General features: G+C 37.9%; 1 protein-coding gene across 9 annotated transcripts in view; it reads left to right on the forward strand.

Annotated features, from left to right (window-relative positions):
- The window catches only part of phf21b (PHD finger protein 21B), a 79,042-nt gene that overhangs the window by 12,618 nt on the left and 53,736 nt on the right, over positions 1–12,688 (forward strand). For 2 of the 9 annotated variants that reach the window (XM_033037584.1, XM_033037585.1), the window contains exons 1-2: positions 4,919–5,385; positions 5,831–5,863. The exons of 1 other annotated variant lie outside the window; for it this stretch is intronic. In XM_033037584.1, the coding sequence (XP_032893475.1) occupies positions 5,332–5,385; positions 5,831–5,863 (87 nt within the window). In that variant the 5' untranslated portion in view covers positions 4,919–5,331. Of the gene's footprint in view, positions 1–4,918; positions 5,386–5,830; positions 5,864–6,083; positions 6,150–12,688 lie in introns of those variants that run through there. 6 more of the 9 variants (XM_033037582.1, XM_033037583.1, XM_033037586.1 and 3 more) reach the window with 4 other exon arrangements.

Consider the following 12,688-nt stretch of genomic DNA (forward strand, 5'->3'; position numbering starts at 1 on the left):
ATCCTACACCTTTGGGACAATTTACAGAGGCCAATCAACCTACAAACCTGGGTACACAAAAATGCTGGAGAAACTCAGCGGGTTTCTATGGAGCGAAGGAAATGGGTGACATTTCGGGCCGAAACCCTTCTTCAGTTTGTTTCACAACCTACAAACCTACATGTCTTTGGGATGTGGGATGAAACCGGAGCACCTGGAGAAAGCCCACATGGTCACTGGGAGGACGTACAAACTCTGTACAGACAGCACCCGTAGTCAGGATCGAACCTAGGTCTCTGTCGCAGTAAGGCAGCAACTTTACTGCTGTGCCGCTGGATGCATCTCAGCTTGGTATGGCAACTGCTCAGCCCAGGACCACAACAATTTGCAGAGAGTTGTGAACACAGCCTAGTCCATTAGGCATAGCAGCCTCCAGCCCCCACCCCAACTACATCAGGTATACTTCACGCTGCCTGGGGAAAGCAGCCGCATAGCAAGGACTACTCACACCCGTGTTATTTTCTCTTCTCCGTCAGACAGAAGGTACAAAAGCTTGAAAGCACGTACCACCAGATTACAGAACATCTTTTCCCCTGCAGTTATCACACTCTTGAATGGAACTCTCATATGCCAAGGATGAAATTCTCGATCTTCCAATCAACCTTGTTGCAGCACTTGCACTTTTTAAATATAAGTTCTTATTATTTGTTTGTCAACTCTATGCTATGGCTGAATAGCGCTTGAAGATTTTTTTCCACACCATAACAAAGTGTGATTTCCATAGTTTATGAACTTTAAAAAAATGCCATATTCGTGGAACAATAGCCTTTTATAATTTTAACCAGATGTTCAGGTGCTATTTTGAGAAAATAAAAATTCTAAATGTGGTCCTAATTAGTTTTTTTATCTGCAGAAAGATTTGGTATTTATTCTCAACTTGTGAATTTCAATATTAACAGGGAGCATCAGAGTTTACAAACAAATGAGAAGATTTTTAGACCAGTAAAAGTGCGGAAAAGTATATATTTTGTCTGCCCAGTTTCGCTGGGGATGAAAATGTTGCAAATCCATTCACATCTTCAATATTCTCCTGATGATCAATCAGAATAAACTGACGAAATGCAAACTGAATATTAAAATACTGCAAGCCTTTTGAGTGTCGTGGAGTACTAAAATATATACAGTCACCTTTTAAGTTAGAAATCCTATTTTGAGTGTAAATTGAGATATTTGTATCTAGTTCTGGGGTTTACCACAAAGCCCTTTTGGAGAGGGGGATGGGAGGTCGTTCTCCCTTCAAGTTAGATTTGATACTACCCTTCATGAACATGTAATGGCGTTTACTTACGCAACCAAAAAGAGACAATAAAAAAAAAGCCTGCAATATTGACTTTGCCGTTCAATGTGCTGCAAGTCGATGGAGTTCAAAGGTAAAAGTAAGATGGGCGTAAAAGCGACGAGCACCGGAGTTTCGCCATCTAACCGTACAATGAAAAGTAACAGTAACTGAATAAGAACAGAAACACTGTCGATCCAAGGTTAGGTGGGGGATGGGAGATGGAATCATATTCATTTCCATGTCCCATGAATAATGCCACAAACCTTTAAAATTAAATCAAAATGTTTTAGCATTTTAACAAAGAGGGCTGCGGCACGTTACTTTTAAGGTAATTAACACGTCATTTAACAGACTGAACATGGATTCGAAATCTATATTCGTGTTGTATACGCCCTCTCAACATTAATAGGCTCTAGATTTACAGATCGAGTAACTACCAAAAATGCAGACAATTTTCATAATGGCAGTTACGTCAAAACCACTCGTTCGACTGAAGGAATCATCCCTGTTGCGAATTCTAACAGCATTTTTTTCCCCACTTGTGCAAGACTACGTGGGTTTCCGAATTGAGCTGTTGCACCGTAGTTGGGTTGCTAACACGCCAGCACTTTCATCAAACCGGAAAGATGTTGGAAGAGAGCAAGATTTATTCGTGCTGAAAAGTGAAATGTTGTGCTTTCTCCCTCATCGGAAATGCTCAGTCTTCAATTAGCAGTTCAGGGAGGAGGGGGGATGCAAGTTTCTTTTCGCCAGGGAAATCATTCTTTTTCCCTATGCGTAGGAAGGAACAGCAGATGCCGGTTTACACCGAAGATAGGCACAACATTTCTGGAGTAACTCAACGGGTCAGGCAGCATCTCTGGAGAGAAGGAATGTGTGACGTTTCGGGTCGAGACCCTTCTTTCGACTGTCTTTTGTAATGGTTTGGCTCGTTTCCATCGAATAAAAGAGAGAGCTGGAAAAAAAAGCAATTGCTTCCCTACATAATTTCTCTTTCTCGCAACTCCGTACTTTACTTAACGCCAAGTCCCGCCTTCGCTCCTAGCTGATTGGCGCAGTGACCTCACACAACACCATTTCAGGAGGAGTGGGTGACATTTCGGGTCTCCTCAGACTTCTGGAGAAGGGTCTCTTGGCCCGAAATGTCACCCATTCCCTTCTCTCCAGAGATGCCGCCTGTCCCCGTTGAGTTACTCCAGCGTTATGTGTCTATCCTCGGCGTAATCCAGCATCTGCAGTTTCTTCCTACACTGTCCATTCCAGAACGCTGCCTGGATGCGGCGCAACTTGCGATTGGCCGCCAGCGCTGCCCTTGCTCAGCCCCCCATTCACTCTCAGTCATCCTAATTATTTTTTTGTTCTCTAACTGCAACCTACCTCTTCGTTAAGCTACAACTAATGAATCAAACTTGAACGACCGTCTGGGAGGAGACTAAAAAACAAAAAAAATCACAAAGCCCTGAGAAGAAATGAAATAACTGCCTGCAAAAACTAAGCGTTGAAACACTGCAACTTAAAGCCTTTATTTCCCTTTTTATTTTGTGATAAAAATGGGTGCGTAACAATGCAATTAGAAAGACAAGCGCTTGCGCACACCAGCCATTCAATCAGTCGAAAGAGCAGTCCCCCTGCCTTCAGAGGACGCTGGCGGAGTCTGATTGAGCAGCCGACCTGCCGATCAAGCGTAGGACGAGATTAAAATACTCAAGTGTTAATTAAGTTGTCTTTATGCAAATTCTCCAGTTCTGCACTATAAATTTAAATGAGTAAAAATAGATTACGTAATAAATCCGGTTAAAAAAAAAAACCTCAGTTCGTTTCTCCCATTTTGCAACTCTTAAAAAGGCAAGTCCATTCATTCCCTCCCTCCTCTCCAGTCCGCTGGAGAGAAAACAAAATCTCCACCATTGTACAACAGAAATTCTGTAGGTCAATCTAGAAGAGTGAGAGAATGAATGAATGAAAAAGTGAGGCTGACAAACAGCACCTCTCCGAACTAGTCACGTCGCCTGCACACTGAACCTGCTGCTTAAAACTTGGACATATCTGAAATCAAAGTACAATTACCCCATGAAAGATTTACAGCATTAAATACTTTTATATATATATATTAAATACTTTTATCTATAGATAGTTTGTGGCAAAAAGTCTTTATACATTTATATATATATTTTTAAAATTTAATTTTAAATAAAAGTTTCAGAGAAAGTATATATATTTCTCTGAAACTTTTAATTAAAATTTGGTTATTGCCTTTTTTAATTTTTTCGAAGCTTTATTCACCAGGGGACATAAAACTAATCCATTGCAACAGCGTTGTGTGTAAATAATTGGTTAATAATAATTTAATTTTTCTTTAAAATTGGCAACAGCTGATATAACTTGTCAGTTTCTTTGTTGAACTAAATTAAGGCGCATGTTGCAATCAAAAGCGCTTGAACAATCATATCATATATATATATCATATATATATATATATATCATATATATATATCATATATATATATATATATATATATATATATCATATATATATATATATATCATATATATATATCATATATATATATATCATATATATATATATATATCATATATATATATATATATATCATATATATATCTCATATATATCATATATATATATATATCATATATATATATCATATATATATATCATATATATATATCATATATATATATCATATATATATCATATATATATATTCATATATATATCATATATATATATCATATATATATATCATATATATATCATATATATATCATATATATATATCATATATATATATATAATGTATATCATATATATATATATATATATCATATATATATCATATATATATATCTCATATATATATATATCTGCTATATATATATATATAGCAGAGCAGCTGGCAATTATATATATATACATATAAGCATAAAATAATTGTCAACAGTTGTATATATATATAGCAGTTTTTATATAAATATATATAATACAGCTGCTGGCAATTATATATAGAGGGAGAGAGCTGCTGGCAAATATTTTTTTAATTAATTATTTTTAAAAGTGCAACAACCATATTTTAAATCAAAGTTTTAAAGAAAACGCACAAGAAAGGAAGAGAAAAAGAGTGGGGGAAATGAAGAGAGGGAGAGAGAGCGAGAAGATAGGAGTTGAGAGAGAAGGAGAGAGAGAAAGGAGGAGGAGTGAGAAGAGAAGGGGAGAGAGCGAGAAGGAATGAGAGAAGGAATAAGAGAAGGAATAAGATACAGAAAGAAGAGGAGAGAGAGAGGTGGAGAGCTGTGTGACAGAAGCAGGGTGTAAAGTTAGTTGTAACATTGTGTGCAGCTGGTGTAGGGTGCAGGCAACGCGCGTGCGCAGTGAGCGCCGTCCCCTGGCAGGGGTTCCATTGCTGCATCCGGGCATTGGCATCGGCGGCCGCGGCACCGCCTGGTGCTGGATCCAGGCGCGCGCTGAATGTAGTCCCCGGCGGATCGCGCCGCTAACGGACAGCCGCTGGGGGGGGGGGCGGCCGAGCGGGCCGGCGGGAGGGAGGGAGGCTCGGTGCCGGAGCAAAGGGAGGGGGGAGGAGAGAGAGAGAGCCGCACTGAGTCCGAGCCGAGCCGAGCCTTCAGCCTGCCGGGCTCCTCATCTCCATCTCTCTCCCTCCCTCACACATTCCCCCCATCCCATCCCCTCCCTCCCTCTTTCTCCGACACAGAGTTTTGTTTAAAAAAATGGCGTAAAGTGAGTGATGAGTCCTGAGTCCCCACTAGCAAAGAGAGGCGAGAACTTGCTCTGCAGACTGTCTACACTTGTCCTCTCGGTTGTTTATCACCGGCCTCCACCGTTTATTCTTCTGGTATAACATCGTCTGATTTTAGTTTTGTAGTCATTGCAGGCGCGCTCCTTGCCCTCTTCACGCACACACGCACACACAAACAACTAACTTCATTTCGTTTGGATTCAAAAGTGTTTGGAAAAGTGCTTTTGAAGTGCGGCCATGGAGATGCAAAGCCTTCAAGAGGCACTGAAAGTAGAAATCCAGTGTCACCAGGTAAAACAAAAACCTTTTTCTTTTTTAAATAGCCTTTATATATATATATATATGTGTGTGTGTGTGTGTGTGAGGGAGAGAGAGTGTCAAACCAAAAAGCTGTACATTTCTGTAGATCTGAGGGTCAAGGCAATGGCAACAACTACCTCCAGATCTTGTTTGCATGCAAAATTTTTAACTTTGGGGCGAGTTTTTTTTTGTGTTCTGCTGGCAGCCGAGTTGAGAGCAACAAGGATTTGAGTAATATTGCGCTTGGGTTGTGTGTGTGTGTGTGTGTTGAGATTAGTACGAGACTTGAATATTTATGAGATGCTCGAACTGACTCAGTGTTTGCGTCCCTCTTTGTTCCTCCCAATCATGACAACTTGTATTGCTCTTTGACCTTATCCATATTTTAAAAAAAAACCCCAAACTATAAACCTTCTCATTCCCCCCCTCCCATTAGAAACTAGTTGCACAGATGAAGCAAGATCCACAGGTAAAATATAAAAATCCTTTAATTCTCATACGATGTGCTCGTGAAGCCGACCAGAAACTTTATCAGTGTAGATCTCATTTGGTAGTCAGCATAACTGTGCTGTGTTTGTAATACTAAGTAACTAAGACGATTTTTAGTGTACTAAAACAGACCAATATATTCTTCTGGCTTGTTTACAAAAATAACACGCCAACGTTAAAAATGAATTGCATTTTTCCAGAACGGAGAACTTAAGAAACAGCTGCACGAAAGACAATCCCGAATAACATCTCTTAGTGAGAAACAAGTAAGAAATCGGTTTAGTACTCCGCTTGTTAGAGTGTGTGTTTAGAGATTTAACGTTTGCAATGACTTTCACTCAAAGTACGAGTGGGGGAAGGGAGGATAGATGGGGCGGCGGGGGGGGGGGGGGGGGGGGTTGTTAACAATGAATGTGCTATCTTTTACGGTAAAACGATCGAATGGCGAAAGCTACGTGTGCAAAGAATAACGGCGAAAGTTAAAATGTTGTTTTGTATGCTGAGCCGAGTTTGCTTCTAGATGAAGTTTAAGTTGTGGCGTGTGTTTAAGTTGGCAAATTCTGAGGCGTCCATTTTGGATAGGTCGACATATTTTCCAAGTCTGGAAAGAGAAGGGAAATCTGGCAACTCTATTGAACATTGTTTACTCCTACCGATTTCCAACGCCGAGTTACTTAACACATTCTTGTTGCAACGCTAAAATAATCAGATTTTGAATTGTTGTGCTCTTACTTGGTGTCGCCTTGTTCTCATTGACGTGCAAACGATGAATTCGGGGCCAACCTCACTTTCCCCCCCCCCCCCCCCCCCCCCCCCAAATCCGTGATTTAACGAGAGATACATTGCTCGGGAGTGATTTATTTTGGGAGGGATTTAAAAATACCGTAGTGCGTGAATATTGGTATTCGCGAAGGCCGACTTTGTGTACTTGGAGTAGTTGATGGAGCTTGGCTTCTAGCGGAGAACCTTGATTATTACAATAGAGAAAAAAAATTTCAGCACCACGAACAGATGCCATTGAATGCACAGCTTGCTGTGGTTCAGTTCAGCACTAAACTTCTCGGCTGCTTTCAGTATATTTGGAAAAAAAAAGATTTAAAAAAAATCTCCGGTATTGTGTAAAAAACGTAAACTTAATGAGAATTAAGTACTTTAGAAGCTTTTAAATCGACATTGAGTTTTTCCGAAACTCCATTGATTTTGTATCTTTTGGAATGCAGCAAGTAGCACCAAGTTAACGCTGCATCTTTAATGTCATTAGAAATCAACGCGTACTATATACGGATCATAGGCAATAGTGCCTGTCAGTTTAATAATTGCTGATATCAAGTACGACTTTTCAGTGGGGGTGGGAGGGGGGTGGTGAGTCGGTAGAAATGAAGCCCTGTAGATCTAATCATACTTATTTATTTATTTTGACGGTACATTCAATTTCTTAGTGGAAGCTTCCATTTTGTAAGTAAGGGGTGTTGTGTGTTTTCCTAACATGGAGAAAACTATGCAAAGAAGGCTTCGCAGTGTGTAGTGGGAGGGGGAAGGGAGAGATTCATTTCTGCTGAACATTACCATTTTGATCGCTTTGGTATTTTGTGGAAGTGGGGGCCAGGAAGGAGGGGGTGCAGACCACTGGTTATAATCACTATGTGTGTCAAATCAGCTGTTTGAATTTGCCAAAAAATGTCTCCCTCCCCAATGGTGAAGGAAGGTATTTTTGTTTTTGATCACTCAGCAATTTTCACCCTGTGGTTAGAATAAGGTATCAAAAGCTCTGTTGTTTCTCTTATATTCATCAAATCCTCAAACTTTCGTCAAGGTGGAAAGTGTTGAATTATTTGACCAAGTACTTGCAGTGGTAATTGGAGGTAATAACTTTGTCGCAATAAAATAATAGGATTATTATACACTTGTGTACTTAAAAACTACTTTTGATAAAAGTGCTAATCATCTTCCAGTACTTGTGTCTGGAGGATATTCTTCACACTAAAGTTCCAGTAAAGAATTGTATCATGATTCCTTCAACTTCTGATTCAACACTGAATATAATTCTGCCCTTTTTGGCCACTCGTGCTTGGATGTATTAAATACATATTTTCATGCATTCCTCTGCCAGAGATTTCGCTGAATTTTTTATTTTGTAAATTTAATGGAAATTAATTTAACACTTAATATCTGTTTAATATTTTGCTTTAATTGGCTACTTGAAATAAATTTGGTTATCGTACGGTTAGCCAAATTCTAGAGAATGTTCTTTCAAAAGGTATTGTGACTGTGATCTGGATATGAACGATAAATTTAATTTAAAATTCATGATGAGTGTGTTGAAATTTTGATTCGCGTTTTAGATTTTAGTTTTTTTTTTAAAGGTCCACAACATTTCTTAGACTCTCTGCATAAACAATTAGCCTAAATAATAAATCAGTGATGTGTAAAATTGAACGGATTTAAGTTAAGGGACTACAAAATGAAGAAGTTAACAAAGAGCAGAGAATAGTTGACTAAGTCATCATAGTTATGATTCATAATTTCTCACTTTTTTGGTGAAATGTAAACAATGGTTATTTGTTACTCATACCAAAACAAGACATTGTGGGTGGCGCTGAAGTATTTCTTGATAAAATCTGCATGTTTATACATTTCTGCCTTGTCCATAAATCAGTGTAGTCACCGATTTAATACTTAGCAAACTAATGGATTTAAAATAATTCATGATGTGAATTCATTCAATGACCAGGTGTTGATGAGGAAACTCTTGGTTTGCATATAATGGTTTAATATGATTTAATGAACTAATACTTCATGGTATAACTTGACTGTTTAGAACATTTATTCTTTGTGGCCTGTTAAATGCGAGTGTTTGTTCAACTAAAACATAATGTGTGTTACACTGGATTTTAGGACATATTTAAGGACATAGTCCTTATTATTTTATAAATATTAGATTTTATCTTCAATTAAATACTGTACATGTTTACTAATTTCTGAAAGCCTGCTGCAACCGTTCTTGCAGAACATATTAGCTTTATTCTGTTGCCTCATGTACACCTGGCCAGCAGTAGAATGAGTGTTTCATTTTTATCTTGTGTGAAACATTTAAAAAAAACCACAATACTATTTTTTTTTAAAAAGAAGAAAAAAAAAGTGTATGTTTAAACAACGTGAGTGTTTAATGTGTTGGTAATAATTGGCTTTAGCCGACTCAAAATTATTTTCAAATTAAAATAGTGTAATGTTTTTTCTGATGCTTTTTATAAATATGTCAAGAGATATCTTGGCAAAAGGTGGGTTTTAATTCCAAAGTTAAAAGGCAAAAGTTGGGTAACTGCTTTTCCTTGTCTATTTCCATGGGCCCAATTCTTAATTATATAACTGTGGCCAACTGACTGGTATGACTGTCCTTCGTTCATGTGGATCTTATGTAGGACTTGTCAAGAGCATACGCAATGGTCAAGTCTGAAACTTTTCTAATTGATGTCCATGTGTTCATTTTCCAGCAGGGGTCACTGGAAGCAACTGAAATTGCAACTGTAGAAGCTTTTATTTGCTCAGATGTGTGGCCAATTTTAACATGGTTAATACTCTTTTGTTACAGCTAGCCAATTTTCCATAGATCAGCATCACCATGCTACATTAGTTTACTACTGAATGTAGAATTAGGAAACACCGTAGTAGAACTTGAGTGATTTTGGCATTTTATGTAGTTTTAAACTCGTCTTTTGCTTAATCTCTGCTGCTTCTACTTGATTTTAATTCCAAAGTTAAAAGATACCGGAAAATCTTTTCAAGTGATGTATTCAGAACTGTCTTCACCAACTTTTGTGTCGGCCACTAGCTTTGTAAGTAATAATTTCCAGCATGTTGTATAAACCTGCTGAAGCTACATATTTCTGAGTCTAACCCTTGACAGCGGCAATATGGAGAAACATAGTGCAAAGTGTTTCTTAGTGTCGGTGATAAAAACCATTATGCTAAATGCACTGCATATTTGGTAATTACAATTTAATTAGAAAATTATGGAAGTACATGTGACTACTGAGCACTATCAATCGACTTTCCTTGATTTTCTCTTAATTAAAAGCTAATATGATTTAGCTATTGTGTATGACGAGTTTATTTCCTGCCTGTTTGAGGAGAAACTAAGTTGTAAATGAAAATTTAAGTCCAACAAACTTAAATCTTTTTCATTTCTAACAAGTCCTGAAATGGAGAATTTAATTTGTGTATTAAAGGATAAAAATACACATTCACAATTAAATAATTTAAAGAAAACGTGTACCTGTTGTGGGATAATTCAACTGTGGTTACGTGAATTTATTGCTATTTGGTCAAGAATATCAAAAATGAAGTCTAAAAAAGTAAATAATGTTTTAGGAAGGTCATTTGAAAAGAATGTTGTGATAAAGCCATGCAAATGTTTCTCCTTTCCTTCCACGCCTCCCACCTCTAACAAATAGCCTGATGGCAGTTAATTATTTTTTTGCTTGGGTTTGCCGGTGGTTTCATAGTTTCTTATTTTACTGAAATTTCTAGTTGATTTGAAGACCATGTTTCATTATTCCCATTAAATATAAAAAATTTTTGTTGATGTGTGAATAAAACTTTCATTGGCATGGCAGTGACCAACCAAAGCTACTTCAACTGTACCTCCCGAATGCACTACGTCCATCACCAAGAAAGGTAAGGGCTGCAGTTGTATGGGGAGTATTACCATTTGCAGGTTCCCCTTGAAGTCGCCAGCATCCAGAGTTTGGAAGCAGATCGTCATTTTTTCATCACTTGGTAACATCCTACCCCTGAAGCTGATAATACCTTCAATGGGGGAAAAAAAGTGATTTGAGAGAAGGGAGTTTGAGAAGAAATTGTGATGCAAGTAGAAGTGGAAGAATCTTAGGCAGTGCGATAGATTTGGAGATTTGTGGCTGATAAAATGGACGATAGGTTCTGTTTAGAACACAATTACAGCAGGATACTGTTTGGTTGTAGTCTCTGGGGTTTTCTCCAGTTGCTTGCATGGTGACATAGGATAAGCAGATTGAGGAAGTAAACATGGCTGAAAGAGTAGTGTGAAAAAGTTTGCCTTTAATTTCTGTGACTCTTGCTCATTAAATTGTTTCTGAAGGAGCTGTGCCATTGGGATGGTCGAAATGAAGGATCGATTAAACGAGGTGGTAGCACTGATAAAGTAAGGCAAAAGACTGGAGTGAGAAATTATGTTTGGTGTAGAAAATTAAATATTTAGGTGTAGATTAGAAATAATCATCCTAGGAAATCACTGGTGCCGTATCTATCAGTGGCTTGAGTGAAGAAGATATTTACCAAAGTCCAGTAGTCATGGGTTCTTAATTCTTAGCTACTTCGGTAAATCAAATTAGCAAAAGTAGTTCTGACAAATGCATTCAAGATAGTTTCTCACACCAATAAACAGTGAACTCAACCAGCGGACCAATTATTTAGTTTTGGTACTGTGGGAAAATGGGATTATTCAGCATTGCCATTGTTAAGTTTGACTACAATACGATAATTTCCTGTTTTGAGCATAACAAACCAAGTCTGAATGGGTTTTGCTCTAAAAGTAGTTATGTAGTCTGAGAGACATGACAATCCACCTGCAGCTGAACATAAAAAGGAATGATAGGAGACTTAACTGGGTAAATATGTGAAGATACCTCCTTTGTGGTGGGGGGGGGGGGGGGTTGCGAGGGGTTATAGCGGTACGGATAATATGGAAGCAATAAATTTATCCAGGGATAATAGATTGCCTATAAAACAGTGAGAAGCGGCTTTTATTTTAGAAGGTGAGAATGTTTGAAATTTGGTGGCCCAGAGAACATTGAATGCTGAATCATTGTGTGTTCAAGGCCAAAAGAGATTTCTTTGATCATGGAAAATCATGGGTTATGGGTATTGGATGTGAAATTGGAGTTGAGACCGAGGAGATCAAACATGACCTTAATCACGATCTCTGGTACTTTAAGTTATAATGTCACAATTTATTTTTTTAAATAGATTTTCGGTTCTAACTTTTCAATATTTGTTTTGCATATGTCCTTTTAAACTTGCTTTTCTCTGTTCTATCCCAGCCCATTTTGTAGAAACATCATTGAAGTCATCCTTTGTCTAGTTCTAATGTTGTTACTTCATATTAATCGGATTCCCATTGAACCTGTTTTTTTTAAACCATAATCCTTCTTATAATGTCGAGTGCAAAAGCGATCTTTTATCTCCAATCTTTTTAAGTTTTACATTCAATATTTTGACTTTATTTTCGCCTTTAAAAAACTTTCTTTCATTAGATTCATGGCTATGCCTACTTGCTGTCCTGCTTTTCACGCCAACGTGAACACTCATGCCCCTTCCAGCTTAATTCCAAAAGATCTTGTGCAATCTCTTGATTTCCGCTCCAAACTAATTAATAGTTGCAGTCAGTGGCGGATCTACATCTTTGGTGCCCAGAAGCTTAAACTGATATGAGGGCCCCTTCGGAACCAGCAACGAGGTCTGAGATTAGGGGCCCTGAAGCCTAAATTTCATTAGTTTCATAGTAGATTTAGAATAGAATAGAATAGAATCTTTAATTGCCACGCAACCAGGGTTGGTGGTATTTGGGTTCGGTACATGATGGTACACTGCTTTTGTTACATACCACTAATAACACAGATCACCGTAATAAAGTGCATCCATACCAAATCACAAATCTCACCAACAATACATAGTGCAAAAGAACAAACAAAGACCATAGACAAGACACTGTATACATCAAAAGTCATATTATTGTCTGATTATTGGACGGAATTGAGAGTTCTTATTG

The sequence above is a fragment of the Amblyraja radiata genome, chromosome 19 (assembly GCF_010909765.2).
Source record: "Amblyraja radiata isolate CabotCenter1 chromosome 19, sAmbRad1.1.pri, whole genome shotgun sequence".
NCBI lineage: Eukaryota > Metazoa > Chordata > Chondrichthyes > Rajiformes > Rajidae > Amblyraja > Amblyraja radiata.